Source organism: Diceros bicornis, chromosome X, assembly GCF_020826845.1.
Source record: "Diceros bicornis minor isolate mBicDic1 chromosome X, mDicBic1.mat.cur, whole genome shotgun sequence".
Classification (NCBI taxonomy): Eukaryota; Metazoa; Chordata; class Mammalia; order Perissodactyla; family Rhinocerotidae; genus Diceros; species Diceros bicornis.
The window spans coordinates 39,015,058-39,029,906 of record NC_080781.1 but is presented as its reverse complement, the minus strand read 5'-3'; the positions used below and the strand labels follow the sequence as shown (position 1 = coordinate 39,029,906).

The 14,849-nt window shown below is 39.9% G+C and overlaps 1 protein-coding gene across 14 annotated transcripts in view; it reads right to left on the bottom strand.

The window, feature by feature from the left end:
- The window catches only part of KDM6A (lysine demethylase 6A), a 200,495-nt gene extending 185,904 nt beyond the window's left edge, over positions 1–14,591 (bottom strand). For 7 of the 14 annotated variants that reach the window (XM_058535691.1, XM_058535690.1, XM_058535692.1 and 4 more), the window contains exons 1-2: positions 14,074–14,590; positions 13,796–13,859 (exon numbers count right to left, since the gene is read on the bottom strand). In XM_058535691.1, the coding sequence (XP_058391674.1) occupies positions 13,796–13,859; positions 14,074–14,234 (225 nt within the window). In that variant the 5' untranslated portion in view covers positions 14,235–14,590. Of the gene's footprint in view, positions 1–13,795; positions 13,860–14,073 lie in introns of all 14 variants that reach the window. The other 7 variants (XM_058535694.1, XM_058535695.1, XM_058535696.1 and 4 more) reach the window with 2 other exon arrangements.
- Positions 14,592–14,849: the final 258 nt, after the last annotated feature.

The window sequence follows — 14,849 nt, the reverse complement described above, 5'->3', positions numbered from 1 at the left end:
GAGTGAAGGGGACTGAAAAAGTATTCGAAGATATAACAGCTGAAAAATTCTGAAATTTGGTGAAACACATTAACCTACAGAGAGAAAAAGCTGCATGAACCCCAAGTAAAATAAAACTAAAGACATCCACACCAAGATACATCATAATTAAACTTCTGAAAACTAAAAACAAATAAAAAGTCTTGAAAGTAGCCAGAGAAAAATGATGCATTACTCACAGGGGAACACCAATTCCAATGACAGCAAATTTCTGATCTGAAACCACAGAGAATAGAAGGAAATAGCACACCATTTTTCACATACTGAAAGAAAAGAACTGTACACTGTCAATTCTATATACAGCAAAAATATCCTTCAAGAATGAAGGGGAACAGGGCCGGCCCCGTGGCTTAGTGGTTAAGTGCGCACGCTCGGCTGCTGGCGGCCCGAGTTCAGATCCCGGGTGCGCACCAACGCACTGTTTCTCCGGCTGTGCTGAGGCCGCGTCCCACATACGGCAACTAGAGGAATGTGCAGCTATGACATACAACTATCTACTGTGGCTTTGGGGGAAAATAAATAAAATAAAATAAAATAAATAAAATAAAATAAAAAGAATGAAGGGAAACAGAGCTAGCCCTGATGGTCTAGTGGTTAAAGTTCGGAGCTCTCACCGCTTTGGCGGCCCAGGTTCATTTCCTGGTCGCGGAACCACACCACCCATCTGTCAGTTGCCATGCTATGGCGGCAGCTCACACAGAAGAACTAGAACGACTTACAACTAGGCTATACAACCATGCACTGGTGCTTTGGGGAGGTAAAAAAAAAAGAAGAAGATTGGCAACACATGTTAGCTCAGGGCGAATCTTTCAAAAAAAAAAAGAAATGAAGGGAAATAAAGACAATCTCAGAAAAACTAAGGGAATTTGTTGCTAGCAAACCTACCCTGAAAGAATGACTAAAAAGTTCTGTAAATAGAAAGGAAATGAAAGCAGAAGGCTGGGACTTCAGGAAGGAAAAAAGAACATTAGAATAGGTAAAATTAGGGGTGAGTATAATAAACTATTACACTACGCATGAGTTTTATAAATCATACTTGCTTGTTGAAGCAAAATTTATCACACCATCTGATGTAGTATTCAATGTTATGTAGAGAAAATACTTAAGAAAATTATATTTTAAAAGTAGAGAGGGTAAAAGGCCTAAATAAAAGTAAAGTTCCTACACTTCACTCAAAGCAGTAAAAATATCCATACCAGAAGATGGTGATAAATTATCTATGAATATATGTGAATATTGCAATATCGAGAGCAACCACTAAGAAATCTATACAAAGAGATAGTGTAGTCCCCCTTTATCTGCAGGAGATACATTCCAAGACCCCCAGTGCATGCCTGAAACCACAGATAGTATCGAACCCTATGTACACAGTTTTTTCTTATACATACACACCTACGATAAAGTTTAATTTATAAAATAGACACAGTAAGAGATTAACAACAATAATAAAATAGAACAATTATAACAATACACTGTAATAAACATCACTGTAGACCTTAGCAACCTCAGCATATGATTTTTTTTCTTTCCTTATTAAGTCAAGAAATTTCACCTTTTCACTTAAAAGAAGCACTTTACGGCTTCTCTTTGGCATATCTGAATTGCCACCATCACTACTCTCGTGCTTCGGGGTCATTAAATAAACTAAGGGTTACTTGAACACAAGCAGTACTGTGATACCGCAACAGTTGATCTGATAACCGAGAAGGCTACTAAGTGACTAAGGGGCGGTTATCATATACAGCGTGAATACCCTGGACAAAGTGATGATTACCCATCTTCTAGAATTAGAAAGATCAGATCTGATCTAAGGAATAACAATCCCAACTATAAGAAAGAAGCAGTTTGGAGTTCGGAGAAGGCAAAACACTTACTATTAATAAATAAGACCAACTTTCAAATCAATCTAAGACTAACTGAATGGTTAATCATACTAGATTAACAAAAACATACAACTCTCAGTTCCATTATGTGCCTGCATTCATTTGGTTTCTGGTCTTGACGGCTTGAAGCTGAAATCAAAAAAAAAAAAAAAAACCATCTAGAACAAAGTTCCACTGTACTCTCTTTCTGGGTCAAAATGTTAAAGAACTGAGCCAATCCTATAAATTCAAAGGAACAGCCACCTAGAATTCTGGTGCTAGATAGTCACTTCGGAAATTCTTAATTCCCAGCCCTTCATCGTTAACAGATGGTGAAACTGGAGACAAGAATTAAGCGACATGACTAAAGTAGGCAGCAGACCCTAAAACTCAGGTCTTTAGTTTTCCAATCCATTGTTCTTCCCAGTATATCACATGGCCTCCCAACCAAACCAGCATTTTGAGCACCCAGGCTGAGTAAACAATACTAAAGCCTATTAACTATGTTAATGGGGCATGTGCTTACAGCTATTTTTCCAGTTAGAGCAATAAGTTATCTAGGGATCAGTCCACATCTCTTCCCCTAGCATCCTTATAATCAATAGAGAAGAATTTGAGAGAATATGTGAAGTGGTCACAGAACACCACAAAACTGTGTGGTAAAATCCATGCCATCAAAGCCTAAATCCAGTGGTTCTAAAGCTTTTCTTTCTCCTCAACATACTCTTATCATTATCAACACCTCTAACCAAGAATAAATAAACTAAACTAACTGAAAATAATGGAGTCCACAGTTGGGCTTCAAAGGGATCCACACACTCCCTGAAATCATATACAAAATGTATGCAGCTACACTGACTTTCAAAGGGTTAATGACCCCAAGGAAGTAAAGTACCATTGTTCTAGCTCCACCACTAGTCAATCTATAATAAAAATAAATATATTTTGCCATGAAATAAGTTAATAACACACTAAGTCCTGTATCGTTTTCAACTAATTAGGAATGCAAGTTCACTTATTTTTCCTTTTCTATAATAAAAACCAAAAATAAACCAAAAAGGTGAATGACTCCTGCATATACAAGATATTAAGTAGTATAAACTATGGCTACTTCTATAAACATTCAGCTAGTGAATTAAATTAGTATTCACAGCCTGAGAATCAGTCACAAGAATAAAACCAAAATACGAAGGCAAAAGTGCCAATTATTCCAATTGACAGTTCACAGCATATAAAATTAAGCAACTGCTATCTTAGGAAAACATATGTGAACATACTTTCAATTAAGACTTTTGCATGTTGAAGAATTTCTACCTTCCATACCATGTTTAAAAGGAGTAATGGAACCTCAAAATCAAAATAACTTAAAACTCACCCACACCAATCGCCTCACCAACATCTCACTCCTAGAATGACAGAGAACTCTAAAACCCAAGACAATTCAATATAAAAACTACTAATATTTTCACATGACAAGTAGTAAAATTAACAAAGCATTTTAACAATTGTATACGGTATGATCTCATTTGTATAGGGAAAAAAAATACAACAGAATATGCTTGTGTATGTGTTGAAATATGAAGTTACCCAATAAACCTTTTATCAGTGGCTGCCTGAGAATAGGAACTAAGTAACTGAGAGATGGTGTGAGAGGGAGATTTTCTTCTCACTGTAATATCCTTTACGTAACTTTTCAATTTTGTACTATGCGCAAGTATACCTATACAAGAAAATTGCCTGAAGTTACTTCAAAAGTCAAAGATAGGATCATGGTTGCCATTAGGATGGTAGCAGTGAGGATGGAGAGAAACAGATTTGAGATTTAAGATGTAGAAATGACAAGATATGGTGACTATTAGGACTTGACAGGTTAAGAAAAAGAGGAGTCAAGGAGGACTCCAAGATTTCTGGCAAGGGTATCGATAAGGAACATCAAAGACAATGATAAATTCAGTCTGCATATGTTCAGTTTAAAGTGACTTCAAGATACCCAAGTAAAGTAATCAAGTAGCAGTCAAGTATACATACAAGTTGGGAGCAGAGTGAGTGAAGACCTAGAACAGAATCTCCTTGCAAAGGAGACTAAGATGTGGTCAGAGACACAAAAGGAAAGCCAGTGAGATGTTATGAAAGTCAAGGAAAGCCCTTTTCAAGAGATCTCATATCTGCCTCTATTTCCTCCCTCATTCCTAAACTACAGCCTTAGTTTAAACTTAATTGTCTTTTCCAAGATGTTAATAACATTTATTTTGTACTGAGCACCTTCCATGCCAGGCCCAATGCCAGGCACTTTATGTACCTTTTTTTCCTAACACAAAATGCAATAGCCTGCCAGAAATCTATTACCACTTCCACTTTACAGATGAGAAAATTGAGCCTCTGAAAGATGAAATAATTTGCCCAAGGATCACACATCTAGTAAGTGGCAGAAGCAGAATTCTACACTAAAATCCATGCATTGCTATCTATCAATACTTCACAACTAGGTTCCTTTCCCCTCCACTTTATCCTTCTCACTGTTGCTAGTAATACTCCCATAAAACCTACTTCTGGTCATGTCACTTCCCCTGATTAGAGAGTTGAGTTCAGTGACTCCCCAATACATCCTATGGCCTATAGTGATGGGGGCCCTCACATGCCCAGTTAACTCCTCCCAATCCCACTGAGTCACCCTACCCTCTACCCACACTTGACTATTAACAATTCCTCAGACACCATTTAACTTCATACCTGTAACTCTCTGCCCTCTGTTTTCTCTTGCTAAACTTCTATTCATGTTTGATAACCAAGACCAAATGTTACATCTTTACGCAGTTTCCCTCACCCACTTCTCCAGTCAAAATTAACTGCTCCAAAATGTTGAGAATTCTGTGGCTAGTTTATGTTTTAACTGCTCCATCATTTGAGAGCTCATAGCACCTTGCATATACTTTGATTATTGTACTTACTACATCATATGATCACTCAATCTGTCCATCTCTCTCCAGAGACTGCAGGGGCAGAGGCCAGGTCTTACTTGTTGCTCCAGGACTTGGCACAGTCCCTCACTCACAGCAGTTCAGCAAATGTTTCACAAACCAAGCAAAGCAAAGCAAAAGTTTTCCTAGTTCTCATTCTGATACTTGAAATTTAAAAACCTAAAACATGTAACTAATATATCTTTTTTTTTTTTTAAGATTTTATTTATTTATTTTTTCCCCCCAAAGCCCCAGTAGATAGTTGTATGTCACAGCTGCACATCCTTCTAGTTGCTGTATGGGACGCGGCCTCAGCGTGGCCGGAGATGCGGTGCGTCGGTGCGGACCTGGGATCCGAACCTGGGGGGCCAGCAGCAGAGCACGCGCACCTAACCGCTAAGCCACCGGGCCGGCCCAAACTAATATATCTTAAAAACAAATTTTCCCTAAATACAAAAACTATCCAAACAGACTCAAGCAACTAAGATTCATGAAGTTCTTAGGAAAAATTATCTCTTTTGTCACATTTTGTGTACTATTCTATCACAGAATCCTACCACAATATTAAAATACAAACGAACTGACATACATTTAGCTAAATATCTGTTTTCTACTCATTTCCCAAGCAACTAATTCTTAATTTTCATATGGCAAAAAAACAAGGCCCATGGATATTTGAAATTAAGAAATTATTTTTATGTATAATAACGACACTGTGGCTCTATTTCAGAGACAGATTTAAATACTTATGGATTAAACGATGTGATTAATGTCTGAGATTTCCTTCAAAATAATGGGAGTGAGGGGTAAAATACAGATGAAACAAGACTGGTCACGAGTTGAAAACTGTTGAAGCTGGGTAATGATCAGTGATGGTTGGTTGGTTGGTTCATTTTCTCTGCTTTTGAAAATACTGGAAATTTTCCCTAAAAAAAGCTGTTTTTTTAAAAAGAGAAAGATCTAATGAACATAACGTAATAGATTTATAGTCTGAAAACAACCCTTTATCTAAAAAGGGTTTCTTCCATTGTTCTAAATTAAAATGAATTAGATGACCTTATATAATACTCTTAACGATAACAAAGCCCAACTTTCTTCCTGAGAATAAACTTAGCAGCAGCAACTTTTATTTATTCTAACACAGACAAAATACTACTACAGACAAAACTACAAAAAGAATATAAGAATACACTCACAACTGAATGACAACAGTTTTAGCAATTAAAGAGCAGCAAAAAGACAGCATAAAAGGAAGAAATGCGTAAGAGAAAATAAATAAATAAAAGCTTGTAGAAGAAAGCAGCAAACAGTCCACATATTGGCTGAGAACCTAAAACTGTCTAAATAAAGGATTACTCCCACCCTTCCAGCTTATAGTTCTGAATTAGGTCCCAAATGTCAGCCTGGGCCAAACCTGGCCCAAATGTAAAGTCATCAAGGAAACAGATGCTCAAGATCAAAATGAAGAATGAGTACAGTGACTACCATGAAGCCACCTAAAATGCAGAGAAATAGGACCTAATAGGGTACATCTCTACTTCCTTCACCCCATCCCCACTGAAGGACCATCAAGTTCAGAAGTATCCCAACCTGACAACAAAGCCTTTACAGGTATCTCGAACTATACACATGGTAGTATCAAATCCATTTTTAATAACTAAAATATAACTCTGGTGTACTATCAGTGTGCTTACTGTATTATTTTTAAAGTAATACGTGTCTATGGTTAAAAAATAAACAAACAAAAATAGCAGTAAAGAAATCTATAAAGTGTAAAGTTTAATATCTCCTCCCTCTCCTCACCCTAGAGCTGTTTTATACTCCAAGATGACCATTATGTAACTACTTCTTGAGTATCCTTCCAAAACTTTGTCAGAGAATTTCTTTTTTTTTTTGTGAGGAAGATCAGCCCTGAGCTAACATCCATGTCAATCCTCCACTTTTTGCTGAGGAAGACCAGCTCTGAGCCAACATCTATTGCCAATCCTCCTCCTTTTTTTTTTTTCCCCAAAGCCCCAGTAGATAGCTGTACATCACAGTTGCACATGCTTCTAGCTGCTACATGTGGGACGCGGCCTCAGCATGGCCGGAGAAGCAGTGCGTCGGTGTGCACCCGGGATCCGAACCCGGGCCACCAGTAGCGGAGCGTGTGCACTTAACGGCTAAGCCACAGGGCCGGCCCAGAGAATTTCTTAAATTGACTCATGAACACTCACTCAAGGATTCCAAGTTAAGAATCCATAACAAAAGTAAATATCACTACAAAATGAGATTAGAGAGGGACAGAACACACAGCAGATCATCCTTTGAACATCTGATGAAAGCTAAAAATCTGATTCTAAATTATGTTTTCCTAAACAAAATTAAAAGATTCCTTGCTAATATAGAAATCAAGAAACACCATCTCCAAGAAACACAATAAAGAAACAATCCCCATCGTATTAATAAGAGCCATTCTACTGAGGCCCAATCTAGGGTAGAACTTGGAAACTGAATTTACAACTTCCCCAAGAGTAAATTACTTAACTGAAAATGGAGGTCCAAGAAAGCAAGTAGTGTTTTGCAGGAACCATTAATGTCCTGCCCACCTCCAGCACTACCCATCCAGGGAAATAAGGTCCAGATAGTAAGAGTCCCAGGCATGAGGAGCTAGCAGGCAGGGTCTTCTTTTTTTTCTTCTTCTGGGGTCTGGTGTTCAAAGTGCATAATCTGTTGAAACATATACCTGGACAAATGGAATAGGCTGTCTGTAAATTAAGCTAGCCCAGAAGCCATTCTGCAGCATCTCGCAAATGTGAACACCCTCCATTTAACTCACAAAGGTATTGTAAAAATTTAATGAAAAACTTTAGTTTTAAGTGTCTGACACAGAATATGTTATATAATATAAATTCTCATTAAATGTTTTAAGAAAAAAATAAAATGCATCAGGATACAGTGAGTCTCCAGCGTTTTAGTTAATTTTAACCTAGCAACTATCAGTTAACTTGTGAAGTTAATTCTAATAATTTAAAATCCAGAGACTGTTAGTTCACTTTTGAAATTCCCAAATCAGGAATACATGGTCTAGGAATAGTCAAATCTAAAAATGAGAGACTCTAGGAAAACACAAGCCAGGATGGCACTCTGCAGAGGCAATGTTTCTTCTGCCTTTACTTCAGTCCGAGGTAGCATGACGGGTGTTAGAAGTTAAGTTTTCATCAGTGAAATGAGTAACGTTCAACTTAATGTGGCTTCACTAGAAACAGTGTAAAGGAACCTCCACTTTTGCATGAAGAAGGTCTAAGAATCAGCAAACCCAGGATCCAATACCCTCCAGAGTGCACATGTAGTCTAGGAGTCCCATTCAGCCCTGTGTTCCATCACTGACCAGGTACTCTGGTCACTGACCAGGTACTCTGGGGCTAATGCCCACTGCTGCTAACATATTGCTACATGTGCCTCCAATGCACCTTTCCAGCAAGGTCCTTGTTAGACTGCCTACAAGGACAAAGAGCTGAGACTTCATTAAGCTTCACGAACAGGTTCCTGTGACTGCTTCTGTGCATACTTGCTAATCAATGTTTTTAGGGGTGGCAAAAAAAAGCCATTCTAACATATAACTTGTTAAATTGACCTTTATCATAAACTTTCAGGATACTTCACACTTTTCTTCTGCCACTGATGTTCCTGTGTAGACATCCTTATACTTATCTCACCCTTCTTAGGGAACTGTAAGTTTTCAACGCAGGCAAGAAATATCTATGTTATCTTCATATTCCCTGCATAGAAAACTTGCATTTAGTGTACACTCAAATATTTGCTGTTCTAATTTACTGTCAACAAATTACAAACCAATATGGAAAACTGATACAATCATATGTGAAGCTTCACTATGAGTACATAAGACTGTCAATTATGCATTCATTAAATAAACTCTATTAATTAACTAGTCTACAAATAAATACACGTGGGCCCTAAAGAACCTAACCACCATTTCAATTCTTAGACAACCTGGTTGTGTATTCGTAACATAAATTCTCTCTCTGGATACCACATTTCAAAAATATTAATAATGCACAGTGTTATCAGTCATCAACATCAATTTCAAAGAGCTCAAAGTATCACAAGTCTCAAAGTAAAAATAAACTTAAAAAAAATCCCTTCAAATTTGCAAAGTAATACTGGTACTATATAAATAAAAACTAAATGTTATACAATCAAGTCAGAAAAAGATATTTTTTACTTTGTAGCTAGCCAAGCACTAAACCTTCACTTTGGTTTAAAGAGCATGGCCCATCACTCCACTTTACCACCTAAGTCACAAAAACTCATCTCTCAGGAAGTTTTTCTTAACAACCTAAAATACCTGGAGGTGGCAGTCAAATGTTCCCTCGTCATTTCCATTTGTAATTGATTCTAAAGAAAGAGCTATCCAATGAAAAAGAAAGCCAGAACTTAGAAAGTTCCTGCAGTTCTCATTTGTGCCAAGATATACAAACATTTTCTGTAATCTCTTACTATGGCTTTATTACCAGGGATGTATCAAAATTTTAGGAAATGTGTAGTAACTGCCTGACTTTGTCCAGATAAACAATAATGACTATAATTGTTTACAAGACAACTTTCCAAACTAGAAAAATACTTTTTAAAACGCATCAAATTAAAGACCTAATTTTCAAACACAAAGCATAATATTATTCTGTGGTTACTTTTGTAATCCAAACACTAACCTTCTTTAGCACTGGAAATGAATATATCCCTTTAAGTGCCAGCAAACAAAAAACACCACATAATATAGAATAATTTTAAACATCATCAACATCCGAATATTATAGTATAAAAAAGCCACCTCTAGGGGCCGGCCCCGTGGCTTAGCAGTTAAGTGCGCACGCTCCGCTACTGGCGGCACGGGTTCAGAGCCCAGGCGCGCACCGACGCACCGCTTCTCCAGCCATGCTGAGGCCGCGTCCCACATACAGCAACTAGAAAGATGTGCAACTACGACATACAACTATCTACTGGGGCTTTGGGGAGAAAGGGGAAAAAAAGGAGGAGGATTGGCAATAGATGTTAGCTCAGGGCCGGTCTTCCTCAGCAAAAAAAAAGAGAAGGATTGGCATGGATGTTAGCTCAGGGCTGATCTTCCTCACAAAAAAAGAAGCCACCTCTAGAACTAACCTAATAATTTTCCCCTACCATCTACAGGCAAGCAAACCAAATTTAGGAAAATATATGCTTTAATGATCTTAAACCACTTCCATTACCCAAAACCTTAAAAATGCCAACTATTTTAATACTAATTATTTCCTAGGGAAAAAAGCACACATATTTTTAAATCTATAACTTCTTCTAGGTATTCTACATAATCTTTCTACTGACTAATAGAATTACAAAAAAAAAGTTCCAACAAAATTGAGTATTTAGGACAAACTTAAAAACGATACAAAAATACTTCAAAATGAACAACTATGTATTTTAGCAACTGTTCTCTGACACAGATAAGATTCCTCAGCCCTTTAGCATTATTACTATAAATATACTTCACAGTATTACTATATTTATACTCTTACTGTATTTATGCTATATATTACTACATATTATACTATAACTCAAATCCTTATCCAACTGAAAATAAAATTAACCCAAAAGATTTTCAAAAATGTACTAAAAAAGTCACCATAGTTAATTTTTGCTAAAGTGTTGCACTTCTTAATTACTTTTCGGTAACTCCACTGTAATAAAAAATAAGAATCTTGAATTATTATGTTACCAAAAGATTAATGGTCAGCATTAGTTTAAAGAGCAAAGTAGTCAAGAACATGCTATATTTCAAGAACTGATTAACCCACCACTTGCTGTTTACAATCTTTTAAAGATATTTTAAAGACAGTACTACAAAAATAATACACTGTAATACTAACTTATATTTTTAATCCAAAATCCCAAGCACTGTATATCAAATGGCAATGGTACAAACAAAAATTCGTTCAATGACTCTAATATAAATGAATCTTATAAAAACATTCAGAGACTAAGAGAAATTAGCAGTTTGGATAAAGTATCCTCACACCCAGAAAAGGAACATATAAGTTTAGGGGCAAGTAAGAGAGACTTACTAAATGTTTTAAACTTTCTGAAGCTTTTAAGTCAAGAGTTATCTTTTTTAAAACCTACAAATTTGAATAAAAAAACTTGAAAGAAAGATCCAAAAATACAGAAAGGAACAAGAATTTTTGAAAACAAGTAATAATAGCTAAGTTTCTGTCAGAAAGAAAAAAAAGTTATACAAGGTCTATGCCAAATTTGTCGGTGGGGGGGTGGGAGGGAGTAATGACAAAAATCATAGCTAAAAAGAGAATCCTGGAAGTTATTCAATTCCATTATCTACCCTCAGCTAAGTAGCCTGAACCTACCCCAACAAAGAAAAGACAACTCTTGTTTTTAAGACTTTCAGAGAATAAGAATTCTGAAACCAACATAGCTCCACATTCCACAAAAAAATACTGTTTCCCAGGACTGTTCAAAAGATGGATGAAACTAAATAATTCAATACTTCCTATAACAGGACTCTAGCTCATTCATTCTATTCAGAACCCAATTCAAACACATAGTGTGAGGTTATATAATGTCAAGCTTTACATTATACATTTCACTGGTATGTTCACGCTCACAAGGATCTAAGCAAGAACCGCAAGAGGTTGCAAGCACATACTCCAGAACATGTTATTTTAATGTTAAGGTTAATGAGTCTTGATCTAAATAGGTAGGACCTCACAGGCATTGAGTCTGAAGTAATGAAAATTTTTTTTCTTTAGCTCAACAAAACACTTAGTAGTTTATCAAATTACCCAGTAGTCTATGAAACCTTAATTCTTCCCCAAAACATAATAAAGCTTCTCAAGTTTCTCATTTTTAAGATGTTACTGTATGCAAACATCAAGAAAGTAATGCACACTTTCACAAAAAAAAAATTGAAAGTGCTCAATTCTTTAAAATTTAAACTCAATAGTGCATAATAGCTGCATGGCTCAATATTACAATCTGAAATCCAATGTTAAGCACCATCCACGGTGAATCCACCTATATATGAGCATTCTGAGACATGAAATCACCTACTAGCATTTTACACATCCACATAAAACATCAGATTCCATTTGTTTCTTCATTACCATAACCAAAAGCAATAGATTTGGCCAAACTTTTCCAAATGAATTATCTCTGCAAACAATTTTACCAACCCCCTACTAAACTGGCAATAATCATTACAAAATAAAGTAATGCTCCTTAAATTTAAATATTTTGTTTAATCTTTCGGAATGACAACTTTGACAGTAGTCAAATATCTTTAAATAAAATACTTTACTCAGTTTGAAAAAAAATTTCAAGGCTTAAGTCATTGATGCTTAAATCATTTCAGAGCTAGTCACGATTCATTTTTCCAGCGATAATTTTAATGAAGGCAATTAATACCTACATAGTCAAAGTTTAATTCAAGTTATCTATATCGGTCAAAGGGGCTGAGCTTACTGAAAAGGATTATTTCTGTTCAGCTTTCTGGTCATTATGTGTGATCGAAACCCCTTATACTTAGTTACTTTGAAACAAAAACAGAAGTGTAATTACAGATAAAAGGAACTCTCCTACACCAAACTACAGACAAAAATTCAGGACAAGTAAACTAAAAAAAAAAATCAACTTAAGAATAAAATGCTAGGCTTTAGTCATTTCAAACTTCCTTCTCAAGTGCAACAATAAAGCTAGGTGTCAAATGCAAAGCTACTGATTTCAGCTAGAAAAGAAAATGTCTCAGGGATGCAACACCTATCGCACACACTCCAAGTTTCACGGTCCCAATTAAGAAGAAAGCATACAAATATTTCAATCAGATTTTGGTCAGGAGACAAACTGATGCAGACAGACCAAGACTCCACGGCCTTTGTTCAATAGCTTACGGATGGGTAACTAAATGTGCTACAGGTTGACAAGCATTTAGCAGGCTTATGAATGCTGCTTCCAAGCTTGAGAAAGGCACAAGAATTCTATATGCAAATAATCTCGGATAATTTTTATTAAACACCATCGAGCTACACACCCCGAAGGAGAGGCCTATTCATCGCTACTATTTATTTCCATGTTTACCTCTCCTCCCTCCCCCCAAACCCCCCCTCCTTCACTTTCTCCTCCCACCCTGTCCCGCCATCTTGGGCCGATAGGAGCAGCCATTACTTAACTAAATGACAGGGCCAACAACTTTCCACACAAATAAACAGAGACTACACCCCGAATCCCCCCTGGCCTCCCCTGTCAGACACACAGGAAACGAGGCTCCAAGAAGAAAACACATTCACAAATAACTGCAGGATTTCTACGGCAGAAAGACACAAAAAGTAAACAAGTCACCTAACTTCAGGTAAAACACATACCAATCGAGATACATGTCAACAGCCCAATGCAAACTCTTCACCACCCTAAACTACGTGCAACTTCCCCCTTCTGGGAGCAGGGTCACAAGAAAGCCCCAAACGTTTGGTTAACAGCAGACATCACGAACAGCCTGCCTGAAGAAAAGAATAAAAACCACGGGAGCCAAGCACGTCGGACATCTGGAGGGATGTGCACACATTTACGATCCCTTGACCCTAAACAGGCAACTCGGAGATCATCGGTCTACCCCCAAAAAGCCATCAAATAACAGGCAATTTTGTCGACCCAGTTGAGCTCGGCCCCAGAGCGCTGCCGTCTCTGTTCCTCCAGCTACAAGAGGAGAGGGCGATTTCGCAAGGAAGCGAGCGAGGTATCCGGGGGTGGGGGAGAGCAGAGGCAGGAAATAGTCTTCCGGAAGCCCCTCGGCCATCGCTCGCGGCCACAATGAACGCTGGCCCGGCCGCGGGGCCCGGGGCGAGCGGGCGCCGGCCGGAGAGACCGTGTCCGCGCTCCGGCCCGCAGCTGCCTTACCTTGCCCAGTAGGGCCTTCGTCCTGGCGCCATCTTCCTGAAACCTCACGAACCCGAAGAGGCGGCTGTGGGAAGAAACACACGCGGCTCGTTAAAGCTCCGGGAACGCTACCGACCCATCCCTGCCCGAGCGCGAGGCCCCGGCAGCGGCTACGGCACGGAGAGCGCCAAGCCGAGGTGCCCGCCCCGCCGCCGCCAGAGGCGAGCCGCGCTCGGGCCTCCCCGGAGAGCGGCGCCGGCCCGTCCGGAGCCGACCGGGCGGGGGACGGCGGCCCGTACCTGTCCAGTCCGCCGAGCGCCTCCCTCTCCTCGGCTGTCAGGCTGGGGGACGCCTCCTCGCTCTCGCCGCTCGCTTTTCCCGCCGCCATTTTCTTTTCCTCATCACCGAAAGCGGCGGCGGCAGCGGCGGCGGTAGCGAGCGACACTCCGCAGGATTTCATGGAAACGCAGCGAATTCACAACTCCAACGCCGACACCCCCCGGGCCGGGGCCCGCAACGACGCCCCCAATCTCCGCGCGGGACCGGCACACCAACTTTATCGCCGCCTCCTCCTCCGCCGCGGGCGGCAGCGACGAAAAATCCCAACGCGGCGGCAGTGAAGGCGGCGGCGGCAGGGGCTGCGGAGCCCCCGGGTCGGCAGCAGCGGCGGCTCGGCTGTAGGGTCACATCGCGGGGGCGGGCGGGGAGCAGCCACGGGCGGGGACGGCGGGAACGGCCGGAGCGCGCAGGGCTGGGGGGCACGGGGGGGATTCGGTGGAGACACAAACTTCCCCGGCACCAGCACAAAGTTGTTGTAATTGTGTCACACAGCGAACCCCACGCCGCCGCCGTGCCCCCCCCCTCCCCGCCCGGCCGGCGCCGCCAATCGGCGCGGCCTGCACGCCTCACGTGACCTTTGTTGACTCACGTCAGCCGTGGTTCCACTTAACTTGCTAGCTGCCCGAGCCCCGCCCACCGAGGCCGCCACCGACGGGGAGCGGGACGCACGCCAGTTCTGGCCGGTGGTTGGCTGCTGGGCCCGTCTGTCGGGAGGAAGGGTTGTCACCGAGAGGGA